The sequence below is a fragment of the Acipenser ruthenus genome, chromosome 4 (genome assembly GCF_902713425.1).
Source record: "Acipenser ruthenus chromosome 4, fAciRut3.2 maternal haplotype, whole genome shotgun sequence".
NCBI classification, from domain to species: Eukaryota; Metazoa; Chordata; class Actinopteri; order Acipenseriformes; family Acipenseridae; genus Acipenser; species Acipenser ruthenus.
This window is the reverse complement of record NC_081192.1, coordinates 99,436,508-99,459,557: the sequence shown is the minus strand read 5'-3', so window position 1 is coordinate 99,459,557 and position 23,050 is coordinate 99,436,508. Positions and strand designations below refer to the sequence as shown.

Genomic DNA, 23,050 nt, shown 5'->3' with positions numbered 1-23,050 from the left:
CACGCAGGGCTTCGTTGCCCAATATGTCCATTGAGACAGTCCCTCGGGTGATACACCGGAAAACACAACTCTGTGGGTCATGACAGAAGTATTTTCTGAAATGTAAGCGGATGTTGTGTAGGCAGCTCTGCGGTTGCTTCTCTTCTATTAAAAGTACAGTCGACTGTTTACCACAGCACTGTGACATTAACAAGCAATAATATGAAGAGATGTAGGCAGCAAGACTCTGCTTGGCAATGCATCTTTACGAACTCCCACACCAAGCTATTTCCTGTTTTTTTCAGATTATAAGAGTAGGAATGTTATAGAACAGATGTCAATTTGGCAACAGCTGTATACTGGTCTAGAAGCATTCTTTTTAAAAGTATACATTTCATCAGTATGTATACTGATTCATTAAGTAATGTACATGTTAGATTACCTTAGAAAATTACTGTAAAGGGTTAAATTCTAATTTAATAAATCATAACTAACATCTATCACTAAACAACGGGATGATTCTATAGTGTAATGTACTGTATTTGGTTTGTGTCTCTTTAAATAATGAAAACTCAATAACAAGTACACTGTACATCAGGCGCGGACTGGCCATTGGGAAGTGCGGGAGAATCCCCGGTGGGCCGGTCTGTTTGGACCTGCGTGGGCCGCTAGTCTACGTTTGATTTATAATTATTATTAATATTTTTTCCCCCATTACATGCTGAGAATTACACTGCTATTAACTTGGCAGTCTCGCTCTCTCGCACGCACACATCACCGCACCAGTCATCTCTTGGGTAGATCCAATATCGCAATATCTAAGGGGGGGCGAGGAGTGGCCACTCCCTGATTGGATGCCCGGATTTTCTTAGAACGGGATTGGTCAACCAGATTTCGTCTTTCGTTTGAACCTCTTGTATTGATAGTGGATGAGTGTCAGTAAAAAATTGAGAGAAAAAGAAAAGGTGGGGCAGAAAAGATTCGAGACAAACGGCAACGGTCTCTCGAGGCAGATGCCGCAAAGTGCTCAAAAATAAATGACATGTTCCGTCAGCCGGCTGGTAGTAGGGAGAGCAAGGGACGTCAGGATGCCAGTATTAATCAGCCGACTCAGCCTAGGGAGGCCACTGAAGAAGATGACGCTGTGGCAGGGTCCAGCACAGCAGGTACAAGCAGTAGAGTTTATGGTTGCATTAAAATAGATTAAAGACTCGGCTGCGCCTCATACCTAATAACGCCTTGGCTGTGACTATATACACGACATATCATGGCCTCTGGAGGAGGATGGAAACAGTGGAGCATGTGAAGAAGAGCTGGAGCTAGAGAACAAAACTTGCACTTCATGCAAAACTGTGCCATGTGTTGCTTTTTGATTCTATCCCGATAGAATTTATTGACTGATGCCTATCATGTAATTGGTTTGGGCTACAAATTCCTCCTGACTTTGTCAGTAACCACTTGTAAGGGTTCATGCCAATGTATACAGAGAAAGAGATACTGATTGCCCTAGACAGTGATGGAGTTATTGACAGGATTGCAGAGAAGTGTGCACTGCTGCGACGTCTGCTGGCGATGGAAGGTAGGACAGTCTCGTTTACTTGTATTTGGATAAAGTAGACTGTATTTTGAGATATAATTAGGGGTTCTGAAACCCTATTGTAATTTTGGGTTGCTATTGGCGCTGAGTGCTGCTAATGGTTTCTAGAATTGCTAAATATGAGCCGATGTGTTCAGAATTTTTTTTTTTTTTTTAATTAGGCCTTCTGAGAGACCACAATCTGTGTGAGGTCAGTGATGGTTTCTAGAATTGATAAGATATGTGTTTATACTTTACAGTTTATTATTAGGCCTACTGAGGTTGGTTTTGGTGTGCAGAGAATGGTTTCTTTCTACGTGTTGCATTCACTGAACACAAAGCGGTGGCAGACAGAGACGTGCAGAGACAAACAATAATGAATAGAAACATATTTTGTAGACGAAAAAATCTATGATATTTTCAATAGGATAGCCTATTATTTGTGACTTCTATATCATGAAGCCATGGTATGGCAACTGCCATAGCCTATACTTTGCCATACCTAAATCGCCCCTAATATGTTTGAAAACCTGGTAGTAGCTATAGCCTACAATGTACAAAGAAGTTTTACCCTAACAATTTAAAACTCTATTTTTTTTACAGATACTTCATCATGATGGCACGCTGCTTGCGCTGACTTCATTATTATTTCGGTATGTTGATTTTGACATAAATGTGGGCCGGTGGACCCGAACTTCCCGGGCCGATTTTTGGTCCCAGTCCGCCCCTGGGCTTCAGTTCTATTCATGTGTTGTTATTTTTTAAAATTTAGTAGTCGCCAATTATTTTTTATTATCTTTCCCAATTTAGAATATACAATTATTATTTAAGCTTGACTTACCGCTACCACCCCTGCACTGACTTGGGAGTGTGTGCCATCAGCTGACCAGTTCTTTTCACACTGCACTCACCATGCAGCCACCGGAGGACAACGCAGCTCTGGGCAGCTTACAGGCAAGCCCACAGGTGCCTGGCCAGATTACAGGGGTCGCTGGTGCGTGGTGAGCCGAGGACCCCCCCCACGCTTGGCCAATTGTGTGCCAGCCCCCTGGGAACTCCCGTCCACGGTCGGCAATGGAATAACCTGGACTCGAACCGGCGACGTCCGGGCTATAGGGTGCATCCTGCACTCCACGCGGAGTGCCTTTACTGGATGCGCCACTCGGGAGCTCCTGTATTCAGGTGTTTAACTAGAAAAATTCACACAATATTTATTTTGATTTAAAAAAAAAACAGGAGAAAGGAAAAGTCCATCAGATACTAATTCTTTATTTACATGAACAGATTAGGATTTTACAGTACTGTATATATGCAATATTTTTAAAAGCAGTAGATAGCATTAAAACAGTGGACAACCATCTCAAGCTCCAGGTCTAATAAAGCGCATATATATACATATATAGATGTGTGTGTGTGTGTGTGTGTGTGTGAAAGATGTTTCATGAGAAATATGGTAATCAATATAAACAAAACTACTTTCTGTGGAGATCATATAAGATTGAGTTATACTTTAACACATATTGCCTAATTCTTAACCTCCACAATCAACCATTTTCCACAAAAACAACAGATTAAAAACATGGGTATTAAATAAATCATGATTCTCCCACCCTCCCCAAGAATGCAACATTTGGTGACTGTTTTAGCACATAAATTACTGTTTTTTTATTAAGTGAACACTTGAAGAGTTCTTTGAATTTTAGGGTAACAATACAAACATGTAGACAATTTATATATATATAAATTGCAGCATGCAGCAGTATAAATCAGACCACTTATCTGGACAATGTACAGATGTTTGAAGCATGTATGTCTTCTGTTTATGTTGGTGGGGTACATTTACATCTAACCTGTTAATCCAAGTATAATTAGTTTTTGCTATTATTTATATATATATATATATATATATATATATATATATATATATATATAGTACTGTGCAAAAGTTTTAGGCAGGTAACTATTAACATGTCTATTTTTGAAAGCATTCTTACTTTACAGCATTTTTTCACACCTGCCTTTTGCACAGTACTGTATATATATATATATATATATATATATATATATATATATATATATATATATATATATAAATATATATATATAGCAAAAACTAATTATACTTGGATTAACAGGTTAGATGTAAATGTACCCCACCAACATAAACAGAAGACATACATGCTTCAAACATCTGTACATTGTCCAGATAAGTGGTCTGATTTATACTGCTGCATGCTGCAATTTTTATACACATGCACAGAAGTACACTTCAGCAATGTGCCTGGAATGGAAAAAAAGTAAATGCTGTATTTCTTAGGCTCAGAATACTGTATATCTGTTGTGTTTCACTGAACTGCAAAGCCCTCACTAATGGTTTGTTAAATAGTTTAGATTTGGGAATGATTCATAAGATAAATGTAATAAATTGAGTTTAATCTTTGATGTGAAGATATTTTAAGAAAGTCAGAATGTCCCTGTGCTATGGACCATTAAAGACCTAGCTAAGGAAACAGGAAACAAAGCAAGACATGTATTTTTATGCTTTTGCAGCGTACAATAGAAAGCTACAGTGCCAATCTGCCTGATTTATAAACCTTTCAAACCCAGTTTAAAGAATGCAGTCTGAGTTAATAAGAGTAATAAAAAGCAGAGCCAAAAAAGTCTGGAACTATTATTAATTGGTTCAAACAAATAACTGATTCAGAATAACATTACAAAAAAGTCCACAACTTGGTAGCATCTAACAGCATTTTCACCGCTCAAATAAAATGTTAAAATGAAGCGTTTCCTTCTTTTCGGATTAAAAGACGTGATGATGCGGAGCGTACAGCAAGCAGCTTACACTGGGGAAAAGAAATCCCTTTTTTAGTGATTTTGTGCTTGCATATACACAATGAATTTGTCAATTCCGCACATTCAAAACAGCGACAGGAGGAAAGGAATAATGTTTGTGCTCAATGGAAAACATGTATGCTGTCAAGTACAAATGACATAATGGCATGATACTAGAAGGCAGCAAACAGGGATGTGTTTATCTTTAGTGTGAGTTGTAAATATTTTGCTACATTAACCGAAACCAGCCACATTCAATGCTCTTCATATGTATATGAACTAGACCACTGTACCCATGGTCACAGACTGATTGCAAGTCTCGAGAAGTGGTTTGGGAGCGGGTCTTTTTTACAAACAATGGCTCTTGCCATGTTACCAAAAAGTGTGCAAACAGCAATGTTCCTATTACATCAGCTCATGAAAGTATAGACAGGAATACAGTTCATCAGCTGTTTAAATAGTCTAAAAAATGTGTGTTTTAGTTTTGTGATTTTTTTTTTTTTACAACATGGAGCAGTATCCGCCACAGCTTCCAGCTCTACTGCCCTCCTCCTGGTCAGACAGCCTCACTCCTCTGCTCTGGGTCTCGCTCTCCCACAGTCCAGGTGTCTGAATGATTTTCTCCACAAGTTCTTCAAAAGCGCACTGTACACCATCACAAGTTTTCGCACTGGCTTCTACATAGGGGGTTAAAATGTAAACAGTTCTCAGAAAAAGGCTTTAAAAATGTATTAATTTGACAGGTGCATTTATTTATCCGATTTGATTCATATATATATATATATATATATATATATATATATATATATATATATATATATATATATATATATATATATGAATGAGAGAGAGAGAGAGAGAGAGAGAGAGAGAGAGAGAGAGAGAGAGAGAGAGAGAGATGTCTGATACAGCCTTCAAATTAGATAAATAAATGCACCTGTCAAATTAATACATTAAGACAGCCACCATTAAAATGCATATTGCTTATGAAAACAAAAATCATCTTGAAGTTGCATTAAAAAGGAGATGAAATGATAAAAAATAAAATGGAAAGATAGTCAGAGAAAGCAGTTGTGTATAGTTGTCTGCAATAACAAAAAAATATATATATTATTTATGGTGATTCTTCTGACTTACCTATAAAAAGCATGGAATGTTTCCTTGCAAATTTAAGGCCTTCATTCCTGTCTAGTTCCCGACCTTCCTATATTTAAAAAAAATAAATAAAAAAAAAACCCTTTCAGCTCAATCTCAATACCTAACATACGTTTATTTATGGTCTTAACAAAAAAAATAAAATAAATAAAACCATATACTACATCTCAGTAGCTGGTAATAGGGTACTGTAGCTGAAGCGTGGACAAGTGAAGACTATTACACAATTGTTTCACGAATTTTCAGTGCTGCTGAGTGTAACAGACTGACACACACTTCTTATATCCCTGTGTGATACTCTCAATGCACTGCTCTGGAAAATGTCCTTACCAAGTTTCACAACTGTAAAATTGGTCCTTTGGCTAAATTAAAGTGTGACATACTGTGATAGAGAAAGGATCGATGCTGAAAATCTCCCTCCCGATTAGAAAGGGCGCTGTGTAAGGGGGAAGGTACGCTGCCTCCCAGATCTACCACCTCGGTGGTTGGTGGAAACCGGAAGGTGACCATATTAGGAGGGGCGCGTAGCTGCAAGTACTCAGGACGATTCCATTGCAGTCACCTGCGGGGCAGCCCTCTATTGGAGAAACCATGATGACGCGTTGACTGCAGGGAGGAGTTTGCTGGGTACAAAGGGGAAGCGGCTACGTCAGTTCCTCCTCTTGCGCTGAGAAACTGAGCCACCAGCCGGAGCGTTGTGTTTTTTGGATTAATTGTTGTTTGTTGTGTGTTTTCAGAGGCGGAGTAGGAGCGCGGGACTGCAGCCACGGAGCCAGTTCCAGATCACAGAGCACTACCTTCCCTTCACCAACATCAGCACACCCCGTGTGGATTACAGAGCACTTTCATGCACAGGACACTCGGGATTTCATTGTGGACACTTTGTTTGTTTTGGTATTTTTGTTTGTCAGCCAGCCAGCTGTGTTCCCCCCAATACCCTCGCTGGTAAAGGGGAGGTTTATTTTAATAAACGCAGACGTTTTTGTGGGAGAAATACTGTTTCAGGACTGTTATTTATTCACACACCATCCGTCACACGTACATGTAAATGTATGTATAGGAACTTTCACAATAGCCCCATGGACAGGGATATGCATCCCTTCAGGGAATACAAAAATATTTATTAAAGATTGAGCCTTTTGTAAGAAGAGTTGAAAAGACAGTTATCTTAAAGCATATAGGTTCTGAGTGCCAAGATATACAGAACTCTGTTTACCAACTAACCTGTTTGACTAGTTAACTTCCAGCACTTTAAATGTCTCTGTTTTTCTAAGCTGTGTAAGCACACACATTCACAATACAGTACGAGGAATAAGACCACTAAACCTCACATCTAAGTTCACTTTTGTCCTGTTTCAGTGAATCTTTCCTATGGATGCACAGCAGGTTCAGATCTATGGAAATAGCTAAATAAGACTCACCTTATCAATTTTGTTTCCAACTAACATTTTGACGAGGTCATTCCTTGTGCAGTATGTTTCCAACTCATTTAGCCAGTTATCAAGTTTGCCGAACGTATCTCGTCTCGTCACATCATATACTGAAAGAAAAGCAATTGACAATCCATTCGGTGCTTGCATGCATTTCATATGTTAGACAGCAAGACACGCAATGTCAAAACCAATAAGAAAGAATATAAGAAGCCTGCTGACTTACCCAGGATCACACCCTGTGCTCCTCTGTAGTAGCTAGGAGTCAGAGTTCTGAACCGTTCCTGGCCAGCCGTGTCCTAAAATTAAAAGCAAAATAAACACAACAAGAACTCACTAAACCTACAACACAATCTTGCAATATCAAATAACGAACCACTTTTCAAACTCAAGGAATTTTCTAAAGCTAGTCACTGGCACCATCTGTTGGACTACAAGTGTGTTGCACCTTACACAGTATTAAAATTAGTTGGTTATAAATATCAAAGGTTAGTATTCAATACATCTGACTGTACAGGAACAATATGGTTCTGTGTTTTAGTTTCCGTCTGAAATTCCAAACAGCATTGCATGAGCCTAACCTACAGTATTGCTACAATCCACACTAATTCCATTCGCCTCATTAAACCTGGTAGACCCAAATTGCTATGCTTAGTTATGTGCATTGATCTCTAGTTTACCACTAATAAGATTTAGCACATAAATGTAAGGCTCTATCTGCTGGATTACGTGGATTATGTGTTTTAAGTCAACAGTCTTTTATGTTTAGTGTTAAGACATAAACATACAAAACCCTAAAAGTCCAGACAGAGGAGAGGAGTGGAATTCAGACATGCTCATAAACTAAGGTGATTTTGTAGGTGGATAACAAGCTTCCAATTGCAACCTATCATACGCGCCAACATCAGAAGTCAATAGATGTAAATGCAATGCTCTTCAGATTCCTTACAATATATCTTCTTACAATATGGCTAATTATAACCGTGGCCTGCAGTTTTTTCAAATGCAAGATCCATCCTGCAATCATTAGATCATTTCAAAAAAAAAAAAAAATATATATATATATATATATATATATATATATATATATATATATATATATATATATCTTGTGGATAGAGTTATTATTAAAACAGATCTAAAATTTTGGCAAGTTAAAATGATGTTTCCTTATATTGCATTAGCCATACAAAAATAGCTTACCCATATCGCAAGCTTTGCCTTATTCCCATCCACTGATATAGTTTTCACTTTGAAATCAACACCTGCAAGAAACATTCATTCAGCCAGTAAGTTAAACTGCAATGCTTTTCTGCATGGCTAATAAATAGTCACCAAATAAAACTAGCTTGCTATAAACAGTGTCATTTTAAAGGATGATGGCCAGTCCGTCCATGCACTCAAATCCCTTATTCTTGTCATTACAGATGAATGATGAGAAACTATGTCATTAATAAACACAATGCCTTTGTCTGCCCAAAATTAATAGATGGTCTTGATCTGCCATGCCAATCAGGTATCAGGTATGCGGCTTATCAGAAGTGTGGACGCTGTAATACCATACTGCATTTTTTGTGTAACCTCCAATATCCCCAAATGCTTTGTTGTATGTTTGGCGCAATACTGGCGCCTGAAGGACTTGCTATCAGTGTACACTCCGCAATGGGTGTTCATTTTTATGCTTTAAAAAAAAAACTGCCAGGATATCTCTGTTAAACTAGTGGGGAAAATAACAAAAGCACAACGTTAAATTAAGCGACTGCAAAAAAAAATGCTAAAAGTACGATTGGGATGAACAATTCACGCAATTTGTCAGCTCTGTTTGAAATAAAATTAAGAGGACCAGAATTAGGCACAGGCAAGATATGAAGTTAATAACAAAAGATTATTTTGTAATTAACATCTTTTTTTTTTGTTTAATTATGAAAACAGAATTGGCTCAATTTGCTTAAAGGGACGTCACCACATTAAAAATAAAACCCGAATACTTCAAGTCCTACTTGTGTGTTGACATTTACGTTTTCCAAAATACTTGCTTTATTTCTTTTTAGCAATATGCACCTCTATTAATATGAAACATAACACATTTTAAAATAAAATACAGTGCATGGTGTGATACTATTGTATTAATTTCCACTGTTCACTGCGCTGCTAGGAACTGTAATCGAACTATTCTAATAGTGTGTGGATGCATTAAGCCCAACTAAACATGAAACGGTACTTTAGTGTGGACGCTTTGATCTGGATTAATTAGAACGGTTTCGAGTATGGTTCTCGAGATCGGTTATGTAGTGTGGACAGGGCCAAAACCTAACGCTTCTCTTTTTTTTTTGTGTTGTTGAGTATATTATTTAACAGGCACAAGGTGTTACAACATGCGTACAGTTCACCAAGGTACCAGACAATGGCTAAGGATATTAAAATTGCGTCTGGTCAGCTAAAAGGTTTACTTAAATGTGCCAAATTGCACACAGATTCCTAAGCTACTGTACCGTCCACAGTTTGCCAAGGAATTGTCAGAAATGGAATCGGGCTAACTGTAGTCCTGGCCATGGAGGAATGGGCGGAACAGAAAAGCTCCGCTGTCCCTCACTTTATCAGCCAAGCTGCACATTCATTCCTGTGTAATTGTTATGAATAATAACTGATGTGCTGACAATGTTGCCAACAGAAATGGATAGATCCAACTAGCCTGCAAAAATCCTTTAGGCAGTTGTGTGATCTTATTTAAGCCTAATAACTGGTCAAGAACAAGCAGATTAGCATTCAGAGTTTTGTCTAAAAAACAACTAGGACGAAAACGCCAAACAGTTGTTTTTGCTAATATAATAATCAGCTTATAACACACACAACCTACTCTGAATTTTATTTTATTTCAAACTTACCAATGGTTGCCGCGAGTTCTGGATCAAAAGTATCATCCGTAAACCTTAAGAGAAGACTGCAAAAGACACGCCAATAAAAAAAAAAAAACACACATTGAGCAATCTTTAAAAAACCTTCACAAAAAAATAAAAAAATAATACACCAACAAGTACAACAAACGGTTTTACAGTAGGCAGCACAACATCAAACAATATGTTGCTTCTGTCTTACCGTTATCAAAAGCCAATTGCCTATAAAGGATACAGATCCTGTATAAGCACTCACAGCGGTGAAATAGAAAGCCAAGGTAGGCTTTTCTTTTGGGATAACTGTATCAAGTCTGGACAGAGGAATGGAAAATAAGTACTGGTTTCTATTAACTAAAGTCTTACTTAAAGTCTGTAAAACTGTACGTAAAACCTTCTGTACAAGCAATCTCCATAATCTTCATTTTATTAACCACAAATTTAGCATCGACTCCGTTCATATTTTTGTATTTGGTTTATCTGCTACAATAATTCCTTGGGTGCAGCCTCTGCCAGCAAGCAAGAGGGAAAATAACAGCCCTTGTGTAAGCTTCGGGTGTTTCCAACAAAGCAAGGAGACAAGTAAAGCGCAATGCTCCACTTTGAAAAACAAGTTCCACTACTCAGGTGTTTGTCAGTCAGAATGTAGTTTTGACGACTATGTGACCAATAAGGTTTTAAGTGTCAAAAGTGTTGCATCAGGCATCAAAAATGTCAGACTGCAACTTTTTAAAGTTTTAAAAATAGGTATGCAGTTTTTGAAAGTCATACTAATCCTGCACCCCATCCTGGGTTTCAGGACTGCCTCAAATTATGTAAAAATCAAAAGGAGCAAATCGAGCCCAGATTTATCCAACGATATATTCTGCATGGCATTTTGGAGATTTGCAGCTAGAGAACCACTTGTCTAATTGTGATGAAACTTGCCAAGGACCTGCTTCAGCGCATATTGTTGAGTATATTATAATCTGGGGCATACAAAGGATGTCTGGCTGTCACTCCATCTTTGTCACACTCATGATGAAACTTGGTCCAGCCATACTTTAGCACAAGCTGTATCAGTATCTCCCATATGGTATTTATAATACAAATTTTTATTGCCTGCATGCAGTACCTTACACTTTTCTCTATTAAATTTAATTTGCCATGCGTCTGCCCAGTTCTGAATGCTGTCTAGATCATTTTGAATGACCTTTGCTGCTGCAGCAGTGTTTGCCACTTCTCTTATTTTTGTATCTCTGCAAATTTAACAAGTTTGCTTACTATACCAGAATCTAAATCATTCATTTAGATTAGGAATAGCAGCGGACCTAATACTGAACCCTGTGGTACAGTATAGGCCTACACAAATACAGTGTAAGCATGCATCTTTTTCCATCCGTTTATGAAATGCTGTTTACAGGACCAACGAAATAACTGTAGCTCTGCATAAACACCGAAACAGACATCATTTATAAATCTGGTGTATATTTCAAAGTGCACTGGGAGTGTTTCTATAACACAATATAGGACAAGAGCCAAAGGCCACTGTAGTACACTGTACAACATCGAGACGTCATTATCACCAGACCAGCAGTTGCAAAATCACCCTGAGTACAAGGCGGTACATCGTGTTACATTCTCCACATTTTTCAATGTTTAAAAAAATGCCTTACTTTGAGATCTGATAGGTTTCAAATTCTATCCAGATAGAATCAACATAGGACGTGGTTTCCGTTATTTAAAGAACAGCCTTAATTAAACTGACTGATGTAAACCGATCAAAGACATCAAACCATTCCAATGTGTAGATGTATCATTACTTGTAGTACAAACGACAGCTGACGCTGAAAGAAACTTAATTTTTGAAACAATAGTTTTCTGTGTATTTCGTACTGGCATTATTATTATTTTCCTCGAGTGTGCTATCAATTCGTATTAGTAATCAGCAATTGAATAGTAATTGACAACTCACGAAGTCAACTATTTGAAATTACAAAAAATAAAGAAGGATACAGTAACACTGGAGAACACAAGCTGGTGTTTTAATTTGGTATTATTATAAATATATCGACTTAAACAAGGGCACGTATAGTAAATTGTCTTACCTAAAACTGAAATTCTACAGCATTCTACATTAGTAAGTCTGCGTTCTAACATGCGTTGAATCAAATACACGAAATAATAATAATAATAATAATAATAATAATAATAATAATAATAATAATAATAATAATACTAATAATAATAATAATAATAATAAACCGCTCAGGAACACGTAAATAACTAAAAGCCACTGTAGGCCTGCTCAGCTGCATCTAGCTGGTGTTACGCCGCACACAGTAGCAAGCCAGCGAGGGACGGCCCGTATCTTTGTTTTTCTTCACATTCAGTGGAAAACAAGCATCCTTACCTGGACTTCCCTACTCCGCTTTCTCCGATTATCAAAATCTTCAGAGTGGTCAATACGTCGTCATCCATACTTCCAGCTGCTTTGTGTGTTTTATCTCGTTGACAGATGAAAACAGGAAATACGTTGCAGTTCCACCTTCCTGAAGGCTCTGTGTTCTAAGAGAAGCTCCCCTCACAAAGCAACTTCCTATTGGAGCAGACACATTGTGTCGTCACAATACTGCTCCAGCGCAGCGCAGCACCAGCTGCATAAAGGGAAACCACCACCAGGGGGTATCCAAGAGGTTTAAACAGAGGTCCAAAGATGGGAGGCTTATTGCTGTATATAGTGCAGGAGTAAATGTGACAGGCTTTAGTGTTTGTGTTGTATCATATCTGCTTCTGTTAATTAACGTTTTTTTTTTTGTTTTTTTTTTACAACTTAACAAAACAGAGTAGTATTATAGCAGATGAAATCCCTGCCAGTGTACGTGTGTGGGGGGAATGTTGGGTGGCAGGGAGATGGTTACATTCCTCCCTGCAAAAACTCGTGGGAATGTGACTGGGGCCGTGAGTTTGGTTAATGATTCACTGGGCTACAGTCACTGGTGATAGTTTAGCGTGGCGGTGCCGGGTTGTTTGTGTGTTTTTGTAAATAAATACGCGTGAGCGAGTGAACTGCAGCATTCTGGTCTCTGAGTCTCCTTGCCGACGCTACCCGATCAAAAGTATCTATGAGATTATGTGTTGGGCCTAATCACAATACAAAACAAACAATTTAACACATTTAAAAGGACTCTGTTGTCATCTAGATTAGTGGTTCCCAACCCTGGTCCTGGGGACCCCCAGTGTCTGCTGGTCTGTTTACGTGCTGGTCAATGTGCGTGTGTCTGGGGGGCTCGCTTCACTGTGCTCGCCTGTCCATGCTTTGTGTTTTTCTTTTCTTTGTTTGTTTGCTTTGTTTTTACTTGTTTGTACAGTCCTGAGCCTATAGTCTTACTGCCAATGTGTGGGAGCAACGCCTTTCCTTGTTACTTGATGTTCAAATTTGCTTTTAACCTCTAAATTAGGTTAGATGATTTATTGAATGTGTTTACATGCAGGAATTTTGAGTGGAAAAGAGGCTCCAACAATTGCGCCGTAGTGATGTGCGCATTCAATCATGTGATTGTCCTATTTATTTATTTATTTTATTTATTTTAATATCTTTAACGATCACCATCGCAAGTCCTGCAGCTTCTACCTCTAGGGGTCTCTCTCTTCCCAAGAGTGAGCTCCTTCAGTCACGAACAGGTTCTTTCAGTTTTGTGAATAAAGTTGATTTGAATGTCATGTATATATATATATGTGTGTTTTGGTTAGTTGCTCTGTTGGGGTCATTTGTTTTGATGCTCTGTTACACCTTGTTTCTTGTACTGCCATTTATAATAATTTATAATCAGTGATACCCTCGGCAGGGTCATTACCTGAGTTTGGTTTAATATCAGAAGTAATGAGTTTGGTCAGTGATGCCCTCAGCAGCGGGCATTATCAGAGTTTGGTTAGTGATGCCCTCCGCAGCGGTTATTACCTGAGTTCCACCACGTAAAAGTTAACTTCTAATTTTTTGTTATTCCCAACGCCACCAAGTGCCCTCGCCTTCCAGCCTCATTCCCCGATTCCAGCCATAAGGATACACAACCTGCAGGTCAAAAGAACAGAACCAGAGGCCACATGTGGAAGCTGAAGTAGGGCATATTCAGAACTGAGGGGAGAAGGAGCTTTTTCACATTGGACCATTAAACCATTGGAACAGGCTGCCGGACAGAGTTGTTGAAGCATATTTGATCCTTCAAGAATAGACTGGATGCTGTCATGAACAATACTGTATAACCCTCTCTCTGACCACAATAAGACCTTTAGCTAGCTGCCTGGATGAAGGGTGGTCTGTTTAGCCACGGATTCCCAGAGGGTTCCTTTCCCCTACGAACTTAAGAACATAAGGAAGTTTACAAACGAAAGGATGCCATTCAGCCCATCTTGCTCGCTTGGTTGTTGGTAGCTTATTGATCCCAGAATCTCATCAAGCAGCTTTTTGAAGGATCCCAGGGTGTCAGCTTCAACAACATTACTGGGGAGTTGGTTCCACACCCTCACAATTCTCTGTGTAAAAAAGTGCATCCTATTTTCTGTTCTGAATGCCCCTTTATCTAATCTCCATTTGTGACCCCTGGTCCTTGTTTCTTTTTTCAGGTCGAAAAAGTCCCCTGGGTCGACATTGTCTATACCTTTTAGGATTTTGAATGTTTGAATCAGATCACCGCGTAGTCTTCTTTGTTCAAGACTGAATAGATTCAATTATTTTAGCCCGTCTGCAAATGACATGCTGTGGCGGAGTGTCCCGCCCCTATTTATTATTATTTGTGTTTTTGTTTACGGCGCGGGTAAAAGCGTCGCGTCTTTTATTATTTTATATTTAAAAACCCTGTGAGGATGCATGGCTGATCAGCTACTGATTATTTAACTAGCTGACAGTCATGCATCCTTACCAAATGCGTGCAGACTCTGGCCGAGGGATAATAAGATAATTACCAACTAGTTAATCCCTCGGGCCAGAGTATATAAACCTGCAGCTCTCTGCACTTGAGGTTGGGTGTACAGAGGAGAGTACGGGGAGCGGAGAGAGCGAGCAACATTCGAAAAACAATTGCTAAAACGTGCTGGCTTGTCCAGCACGACACTTACTTGTTTGTTTGTTTATTCGTTTGGCCCTCGTGCCCTTTTGTTTTGTGTTTTGTTGTTTTGTTTAAATCTTTTGTTTTGTTTGTTATTAAATACGCTGAGTGCAATAGCATTCAGCTTCACCCGCCCATCCACTGTTATGGTGTCAGTTACTTCCTGGTCCGTGACGTCATCCACTTCACCACTGCGAGCCAGACTGTCACACATGCCTTTTAAACCCGGGATAATTTCTGGTTGCTCTTCTTTGCACTCTAGAGTGCAATATCCTTTTTATAACGAGGTGACCAGAACTGAACACAATATTCTAGGTGAGGTCTTACTAATGCATTGTAAAGTTTTAACATTACTTCCCTTGATTTCAATTCAACACTTCTCACAATATATCCGAGCATCTTGTTGGCCTTTTTTATAGCTTCCCCACATTGTCTAGATGAAAACATTTCTGAGTCAACATTAACTCCTAGGTCTTTTTCATAGATCCTTTCTTCAATTTCAGTATCTCCCATATGATATTTATAATGCACATTTCTCTGTTAAATGTCATTTGCCATGTGTCTGTCCAGTTCTGAATGCTGTCTAGTTCATTTTGAATGACCTTTGCTGCTGCAACACTGTTTGCCACTCCTCCTATTTTTGTGTCATCTGCAAATTTAACAAGTTTTATTTGTTTATTTAGCAGATGCCTTTATCCAAGGTGACTTACAGAGACTAGGGTGTGTGAACTATGCATCAGCTGCATAGTCACTTACAATTACGTCTTACCCGAAAGACGGTGCACAAGGAGGTTAAGTGACTTGCTCAGGGTCACACAATGAGTCAGTGGCTGAGGTGGGATTTGAACCGGGGACCTTCTGGTTACAAGCCCTTTTCTTTAACCACTGGACCACACAGCCTCCTTACAACAGTGGCGGCGTGTAAATCGCTGACATGTTATAATTTAGTCATCGGAAATTAAAAGCTAATTTTGCTCTAGCTTGTTCCTGGAACAGAGCCAATTGTGACTAACTACTGCTGCATAATCACTGGAATCCCCCTATGTGACATTTTTGTATTTATATAGAGGGCTTCCCTAAGAGCTACAGGGGTGTAAAATTAACTTTTTTGCGATGCTGATCATAAGAATAACTGCATTTGTGTCTGGTAGGGATGAGGTAAAATAAAACTTTGTACATCTAAAAAAAAATAATAATAATAATAAAAAAAATAATAATAATAATCATTATACTTGTAGTATGACAGAATACAATATTCCATTGAATTCAACAACACCTGAGGCAGTTAATGGTTTTGTGAAGCCTTTACTGTTAATACCAATTGTATCATTCCAGTTGTGTCATTCATGGCCAATGGCTTAACAAACTATTTGAGGTGGTAAAGGTACTGTTTACTTACAGCTCATAACTTGATAGTGCTTAATGTAGTGCAACTTGGTAGGGGTATGACATATCAAAGTTATGCTTACTAAGGTATTCTACTTCTTTAGATTCACTTTTGTATATCAAGTACTTTATTGGCATGCCAAGTTGAACAAATATTGCCAAAGATACAATGCATTAAAGAACACAAAAGAACAGACATGCAATAAACAGAATTATATTTGTGTCAGGGTCATGTACTGTGTGTCTTTGGCCCTGTGGCAGGACACTACAAACTATGCAGCTATTACTGCTCCCTCTGTTCTCTCCCCCAGAAAGACCTGCAGTTTCTCTTGGCTCTGGAGCAGAAAGCCCTCTATTCTGTCTGCTTGCCTGAGGAAGTATCGTTCTCTCGGCTCTCTGTATCTCTCACATTCTGATCTGAGGGAGTATCGCTCTCTCGGCTCTCTGTATCTCTCACATTCTGATCTGAGGGAGTCTCGCTCTCTCGGCTCTCTGTATCTCTCACATTCTGATCTGAGGGAGTCTCGCTCTCTCGGCTCTCTGTATCTCTCACATTCTGATCTGAGGGAGTCTCGCTCTCTCGGCTCTCTATATCTCTCACATTCTGATCTGAGGAAGTATCGCTCTCACGGCTCTCTGTATCTCTCACATTCTGATCTGAGGGAGTCTCGCTCTCTCGGCTCTCTGTATCTCTCACATTCTGATCTGAGGGAGTCTCGCTCTCTCGGCTCTCTGTATCTCTAACATTCTGATCTGAGGGAGTCTCGCTCTCTCGGCTCTCTATATCTCTCACATTCTGATCTGAGGAAGCATCGCTCTCACGGCTCTCTGTATCTCTCACATTCTGATCTGAGGGAGTCTCGCTCTCTCGGCTCTCTGTATCTCTCACATTCTGATCTGAGGGAGTCTCGCTCTCTCGGCTCTCTATATCTCTCACATTCTGATCTGAGGGAGTCTCACTCTCTTGGCTCTGTATCTTTCACATTCTGATCTGAGGGAGTATCGCTTTCTCGGCTCTCAGTAACTTTCACATTGTGATGACTTTTTAAAACTCAGGAGTTGAAAGTACCCCTGTGACCCCACTAGACCTTTGACCAGCATCGAATCTCTTAAGTGCCGCTGGTACACCCTGGGGCTGCTGTAAGAGCCACCTTTGATAAGCTGAATCAATGACTAGCTCGAAGGTTAGGAGCAAGCTTTGATCCCCAAAGGTGGAGACTGGCACGGGTGCAAATGAATAGATTTAAGCAATAGAATGGAAAACGAAATGTCATTAGAAAAGTTTTCTACTAACAATAAAAAATGGCAACCACTGTTATCTTGTTCTGTTATTGTAAATTAACTAGGTCTGTTTTATACAACATATTTATACAACATACCACAAATATAAGCATATTCTTCTCAATCGTATCTTGCTTGAGGTAGGCAATTATTAATTGTGTACATTTATTACATTCATAACCTACAGCCTGAGCCTGGCAGTTTAGTTTATTCTGCAGTGTGGGAGCCTGTGTTTGAGGGTGGGATCTACAGAGTATATGGTTCTCTGGCTCTGGTGGTGCAAAATAAATAAATAAATACATACATACAATTGGATAGAGTTGCCCTTAAAAATGTTTCCTATATTAAACGTATAACAACGTATAATAAAGCATAGGTTAAAATTGTAAAAGCCAGAGAGGTATGGTAAATTATTAATAAACTGTGGTAAATGCATAGTATAACCATGCTAAAACTGCACAATTACAGTGGTAAACTTTTATAAGGGAATGTATGGGCTACAGTTAATTAAAAGCAAAACATTTCCATCCAGGATCGTAAACCGTGAGAGCAAAACTTGAGATTGAATGTATTTTCAAGTAATTTGCTGGAAGGTCCAACTAATTAATTCCTACCTTTGTAATACACCTTGTATATTAATATCCCATCATTTAGAGGTGCTGAATATTATATAGTAAACATATATTGTAATTTTTTTAGATCAATGCATTACAGCAGTTTTTGATCAGTGATGTGTTGGAATTGATTAAATGGAATGGGAATTGGAATTGGAATTGGGAATTGATTTTGCAATTCTGGGGGCAGTAGGTTTAAGTAATAGTCCAAAGTTTTACAGTGAAGGTTAACCCACTTTGTCAACTTTTCACGTGACACAAGTGATAGGACAATGCTAGTGCATATGTGAGTACTTTTACATTTTTTTAAAATGCCATTTTCTTTAGGCTTGACTGTGTGAGAAATAAGGCATGGGTGGCCACCTCTGGAGTCCTCTCAGCGGGCTTGGCGGTGCTGTCAGGTTTCGGGATGTTGCTGTACTGTGGAATGCCATTCGCTATGACTGTGGCTAACGCCCCCTTCCTGATCCTTGGTAAGAAGCAAACAGGAATGGAGTGGACATGAACACAGCCAAATTCAAATTTGATCTTAACCTAGCAACTGCCAAACCGCAAACGTTGTTTACATTATTAGCTATAAAAATGCAATTATTGTATTTTATCTTGTATACACTATATTGTATATTAGTGAAACAATCATATCTTCAGGTAACACGATCATTATTCCAAACACCATGCAATCATTTCAGTTAAGTTTCACTAGTGTTGTTTGTTGTTGTTGTTTCCTCTCCTCTCCTTAAGTTCTGTCTCCTATCTATCATTTATTACCATTACATTTTACTTCTTTAACTTTAGCCGGTTTCCCTTTATTCTACAGTCTGTGGCCCAATAAGATGTCAGTGCTGCAGATGCTAAAAACAAACAAACAGCTTTCTGATATTATAAATGTTGTATATCAGAAATAGTAAGTAAGCGCTTTAAATTTGATACTTGGAAGTACAAATATGTAGTTTTTGTGCTTGGTTGAAAATATAATTACATTGATTAACCACATGAGGGCACAATAAACTCTGGTATTATATGTATAGCAGTGCATTACAAGAATCCTACAAATACCACATGTCAGAAGGGCTGGCGTCAGCACCCGGGCAACCTCACAACCCAAGAGTTGTGAGGTTTATAGATGCTGTCTGAACAAGTGCATCTTGAGGAGGCGCTGGAAAGTTGTCAGGGACTGAACAGTCCTGATATCCATGGGTAGGTCGTTCAACCCCTGAGGGGCAAGGGAGCTGAAGGAGTGGGCTCTGGAAGTAGGGGAGCGGGGGGGGGGCACAGCTAATCTGCCGTGGCGGAGGGGGCGAGAGGGGGTGTAGGGAGAAATAATAGTCTGGAGATAGGAGGGAGCAGAATGGTCGAGACAGCGATAGGCGAGTACAAGAGTTTTGAATGGATGCGAGCTGCGATACGGAGCCAGTCAAGGGAGCGGAGCAGCGGAGTAGCATGGGAGAAACGAGGAAGGGAAAAGACAAGGTGGGCAGGACAGTTTTAGATCAGCTGGAGTGGACGGATAGCAGGGGCAGGGAGGCTGGCCAGGAGTAAGTTGCATTAATCAAGGCGGAACAGTACCAGGGCCTGAACAAAGAGCTGTGTGGAGTAGTCTGTGAGGAAGGGGCAAATTCTGCATATGTTGCTGAGGAGGAAGCGACAGGAGCACGCCAGAGTAGAGATGTGCTGAGAGTAGGAGAGGGAGGGGTAGAGGGTGACACTGGGGTTCTTGGTTGATGAGGAGGGAGAGAGGGTTGTGGATTCAAGAGGAATAGAGATAGAGAGATCAGCGGTGGGGGAGTACAAGGGGGGTAGAAAAGGAGATCTGATTTGGAGAGGTTCAGTTTAAGATGATGCGAGTGCATCCAGGAGGAGATGGCCGCGAGGCAGATGGAGATACAGGAGGAAATGTCGGAGTCGGAGGGGGCAAAAGAGAGGAAGATCTGGGCACCATCAGCATAGAAATAATATGAGAAGCCATGGGAGGAAACCAGATTGGAGGGGGTCGAGCAGAGAGCTGGCGATGTACCGTTCGCTCAAGGGTTTTAGAGAGGAAAGGGAGAAGGGAGACAGAATGGTAGTGGATTGGAGTTGATGACATGTTCATTATGATCTCCTGCTGGCAGCAAACCAAGGTTCATGATTCAGTGGCAGATCGCTTGGCAGAGACGTATAAAGAGGCAGCCGTCTCCATCACCATCACCACTCTAACTGATGTCTTGGCTTTCTACATAGGCATCATGACACCCTTCCGATCTGTGCAGTCGTTTTGCCTCTACACAGGCACTGCAGTTCTGTTCTGCTATCTGTACAACATAACATTCTTTGGAGCTTTCTTGGCTCTCAATGGAAAAAGAGAAAAGGGCAACAGGCACTGGCTGACGTGCATGAAGGTGGAGCAGGACTGTCCAGCAGGACGCTCTACAGGGTACAGCATGTGCTGTGTAGGAGGGGCGTATGACGCAAACACAGGCTGTGAGAAAGAGCAGCCAGTGAATCTGTTCTTTAAGAAGTACTATGGCCCTTTTCTTACAAACACATGGACCAAAGTGTTTGTGGTGTTGCTGTATGGTGGGTACCTGGCTAGCAGTATTTATGGGTGTCTTCAGATGCAGGAAGGTATAGACCTTCGAAATCTGGCGTATGACGGTTCGTATGTTGTTAACTACTATGATGATGAGGATGCTTATTTTTCAGAGTATGGACCAAGAGTTATGGTTGTTGTTACAGAACAAGTTGATTATTGGAATAAGGAGGTCCGTAAAGACATTGAAAGTTGTTTGAAAGTACTTGAAAACCATTTGTATGTTGATGCAAGCCTGTCTGTTTCATGGCTAAGAGTATATGAGAATGTTTCTACAATACTAAATATCAACTTAGATAATGAAACAGTATTTAAAGACAATTTAAAGTTAATTCTTCCAACCTTTAAACAAGACATTAGTATCTCTAATGATAATATTATTGCCTCCCGTTTCTTTATTCAGACCACAAACATTACCACTCCAATCAAGGAAAAGAACATGTTAGATGAGCTGAGAAAGGACGTAAAGAACTGTGTAGTCCCAGTACTGGTTTATCACCCAGCATTCATCTACTTTGACCAGTATGTAGTCATAGTCTCTAACACGATACAGAATATTGCAGTAGCAACTGCAGTAATGTTGGTCATCGCCCTCCTATTGATTCCCAATCCTCTTTGCTCTTTGTGGGTAACGTTTGCCATCGGATCTGTCATTGTTGGTGTTGCCGGCTTCATGGCTTTCTGGCATGTTAACTTAGACTCCATATCGATGATCAATCTGGTCATCTGTATTGGCTCTCTGTAGACTTTTCTGCACATATTTCCTACGCATTTGTGTCAAACAGCAAACATGATGTAAATGAGAAGGCCATTGATGCGCTCCATACTCTGGGTTACCCTATAGTCCAGGGGGCAGTTTCTACCATACTGGGTGTCATTGTTCTGGCTGCAGCTGAAAGCTACATCTTCAGGACATTTTTCAAGATCATGTTCCTGGTCATTTCTTTTGGGGCTCTTCATGGAATTGTTTTTATTCCGGTGTTCCTGACCTTTTTCGGGGTTTCCAAGTGTTGTGATAAGGGTAAGGAAAATCAAATAGAAATGACATTACTAGGGCTGCCCACAGCAACAAAACAAGGTGTTTTCATGGCTTGCCCAAGCAGCTGAGCACAGCTATCTACTCAGGAATCCATTTGCAGTGGAATAATGCTGAAAAACACAGATTTCCTATGGTTTCGGAGAATTTTTAGTTTTACACTTGGGGCGGGGCAAAAAACATGCAAAGTTTTTTTTGTTTGTTTAATATCAAATCAGTGCATTCATCATATATAATCATCAACACAGGCACGTTTTTGCTTTAAATGTACGTAAACATACTTGTTCAATAAAACTGCTTCCGGTGTACCGAGGTTAAGGTTGAACAGAGGTCAAGGTTGAATGAGGTGCACGGTCACAGTCATGTTAAGTGGCTTGCCGTTTACTTCAGTTGTCCAGACTTGCATTGTTGTTACTGAACAAGCTGTTAAAGATGCCAAAAAAACGATCAGGTCAATGAGTTTGGCAATAGCCATCTAGATGACAAAGATTAACATGGAGATGTTAATGTTAACTACATGATTTTTTGGTTTGTATTATTACTACACAGGCATATCTGTAATGTTTAAAGTAAAATAGTGAGTTTGTTTTATATTATTGATTGATGGCACTGGTGTGCTTGTGACTTCCTTAGACTTTAAAATAACCAATAAATACTTCCTGTGTTAAGTGTTATTCAATTGTACTGTTTGTGTATCTTATAATTATTTTAATTGCAGAATAACACAGATTTTTTTTTTTTTTTAAATCAGAAAATGTTGTTCTTTTTATTACGGAGAACTAGGATCTCTGGTCATCATGTAGCCAGGAGGGGTTTAAACTCTTTGTTTATGGCCATGCTGAGACATGTGGAACTTGATATATAAAAACGAAGCGACAGTCGCCCCCCCCCCCCCCCCCCCAAAAAAATGGCATTTTTACCTACATGCCAGTAGCTGCATAGGTTATTGAGGCATTTGTTTACAATGTATTAATGTTTTCCGTTTAGCAGTGTGAAACTTTAATTTTGAAAAGAGAACACACAAACTGAAAGCTAAAAGACAAACTGCATGTCGTACCATAATGAAAACAGCAATGAACGTTCAAGTTCAGCTTCCTTTGCCAGTGTTGCCACTGGTTTCTTTAAAACAAAACACAATGCCATCCCACAGTCACGGAAAGAATTTCCAGGGTTGGCCAGGTTTGTAAAAATGCAGTGAAATGCTCATGATTTTTGTG

At 39.6% G+C, this 23,050-nt stretch overlaps 2 protein-coding genes across 2 annotated transcripts; one reads left to right on the top strand and one right to left on the bottom strand.

Moving 5' to 3' along the window:
- Positions 1–2,804: 2,804 nt before the first annotated feature.
- LOC117399464 (ras-related protein Rab-18) lies at positions 2,805–12,430 on the bottom strand. Its single transcript, XM_059023213.1, has 7 exons — positions 12,256–12,430; positions 9,858–9,913; positions 8,176–8,237; positions 7,199–7,271; positions 6,964–7,082; positions 5,525–5,591; positions 2,805–5,064 (listed from the first exon to the last, which is right to left on the bottom strand). The coding sequence occupies exons 1-7, from the start codon at positions 12,321–12,323 to the stop codon at positions 4,889–4,891; spliced, it is 621 nt and encodes a 206-aa protein (XP_058879196.1). The 5' UTR covers positions 12,324–12,430; the 3' UTR covers positions 2,805–4,888.
- A 6,070-nt stretch (positions 12,431–18,500) lies between these two features.
- si:ch211-250m6.7 (patched domain-containing protein 3) lies at positions 18,501–22,272 on the top strand. The gene is given in 4 exon segments (XM_059023452.1): positions 18,501–18,514; positions 18,556–18,701; positions 20,272–21,531; positions 21,534–22,272. Coding segments are annotated over 4 exon segments (1,791 nt in total). The 3' UTR covers positions 21,905–22,272.
- The last annotated feature ends 778 nt before the right edge of the window (positions 22,273–23,050 follow it).

What these genes read in the sequence shown, in the direction of transcription:
- LOC117399464 (XM_059023213.1), bottom strand. Translation starts at nt 12,323, where the DNA reads ATGGATGACGACGTATTGACCACTCTGAAGATTTTGATAATCGGAGAA. An exon ending in AGCGGAGTAGGGAAGTCCAG is followed by an intron (nt 9,914 to 12,255) that starts GTAAGGATGCTT and finishes TGTCTTTTGCAG; the next exon opens with TCTTCTCTTAAGGTTTACGG. An exon ending in AGCACAGGGTGTGATCCTGG is followed by an intron (nt 7,083 to 7,198) that starts GTAAGTCAGCAG and finishes CTTTTCTTTCAG; the next exon opens with TATATGATGTGACGAGACGA.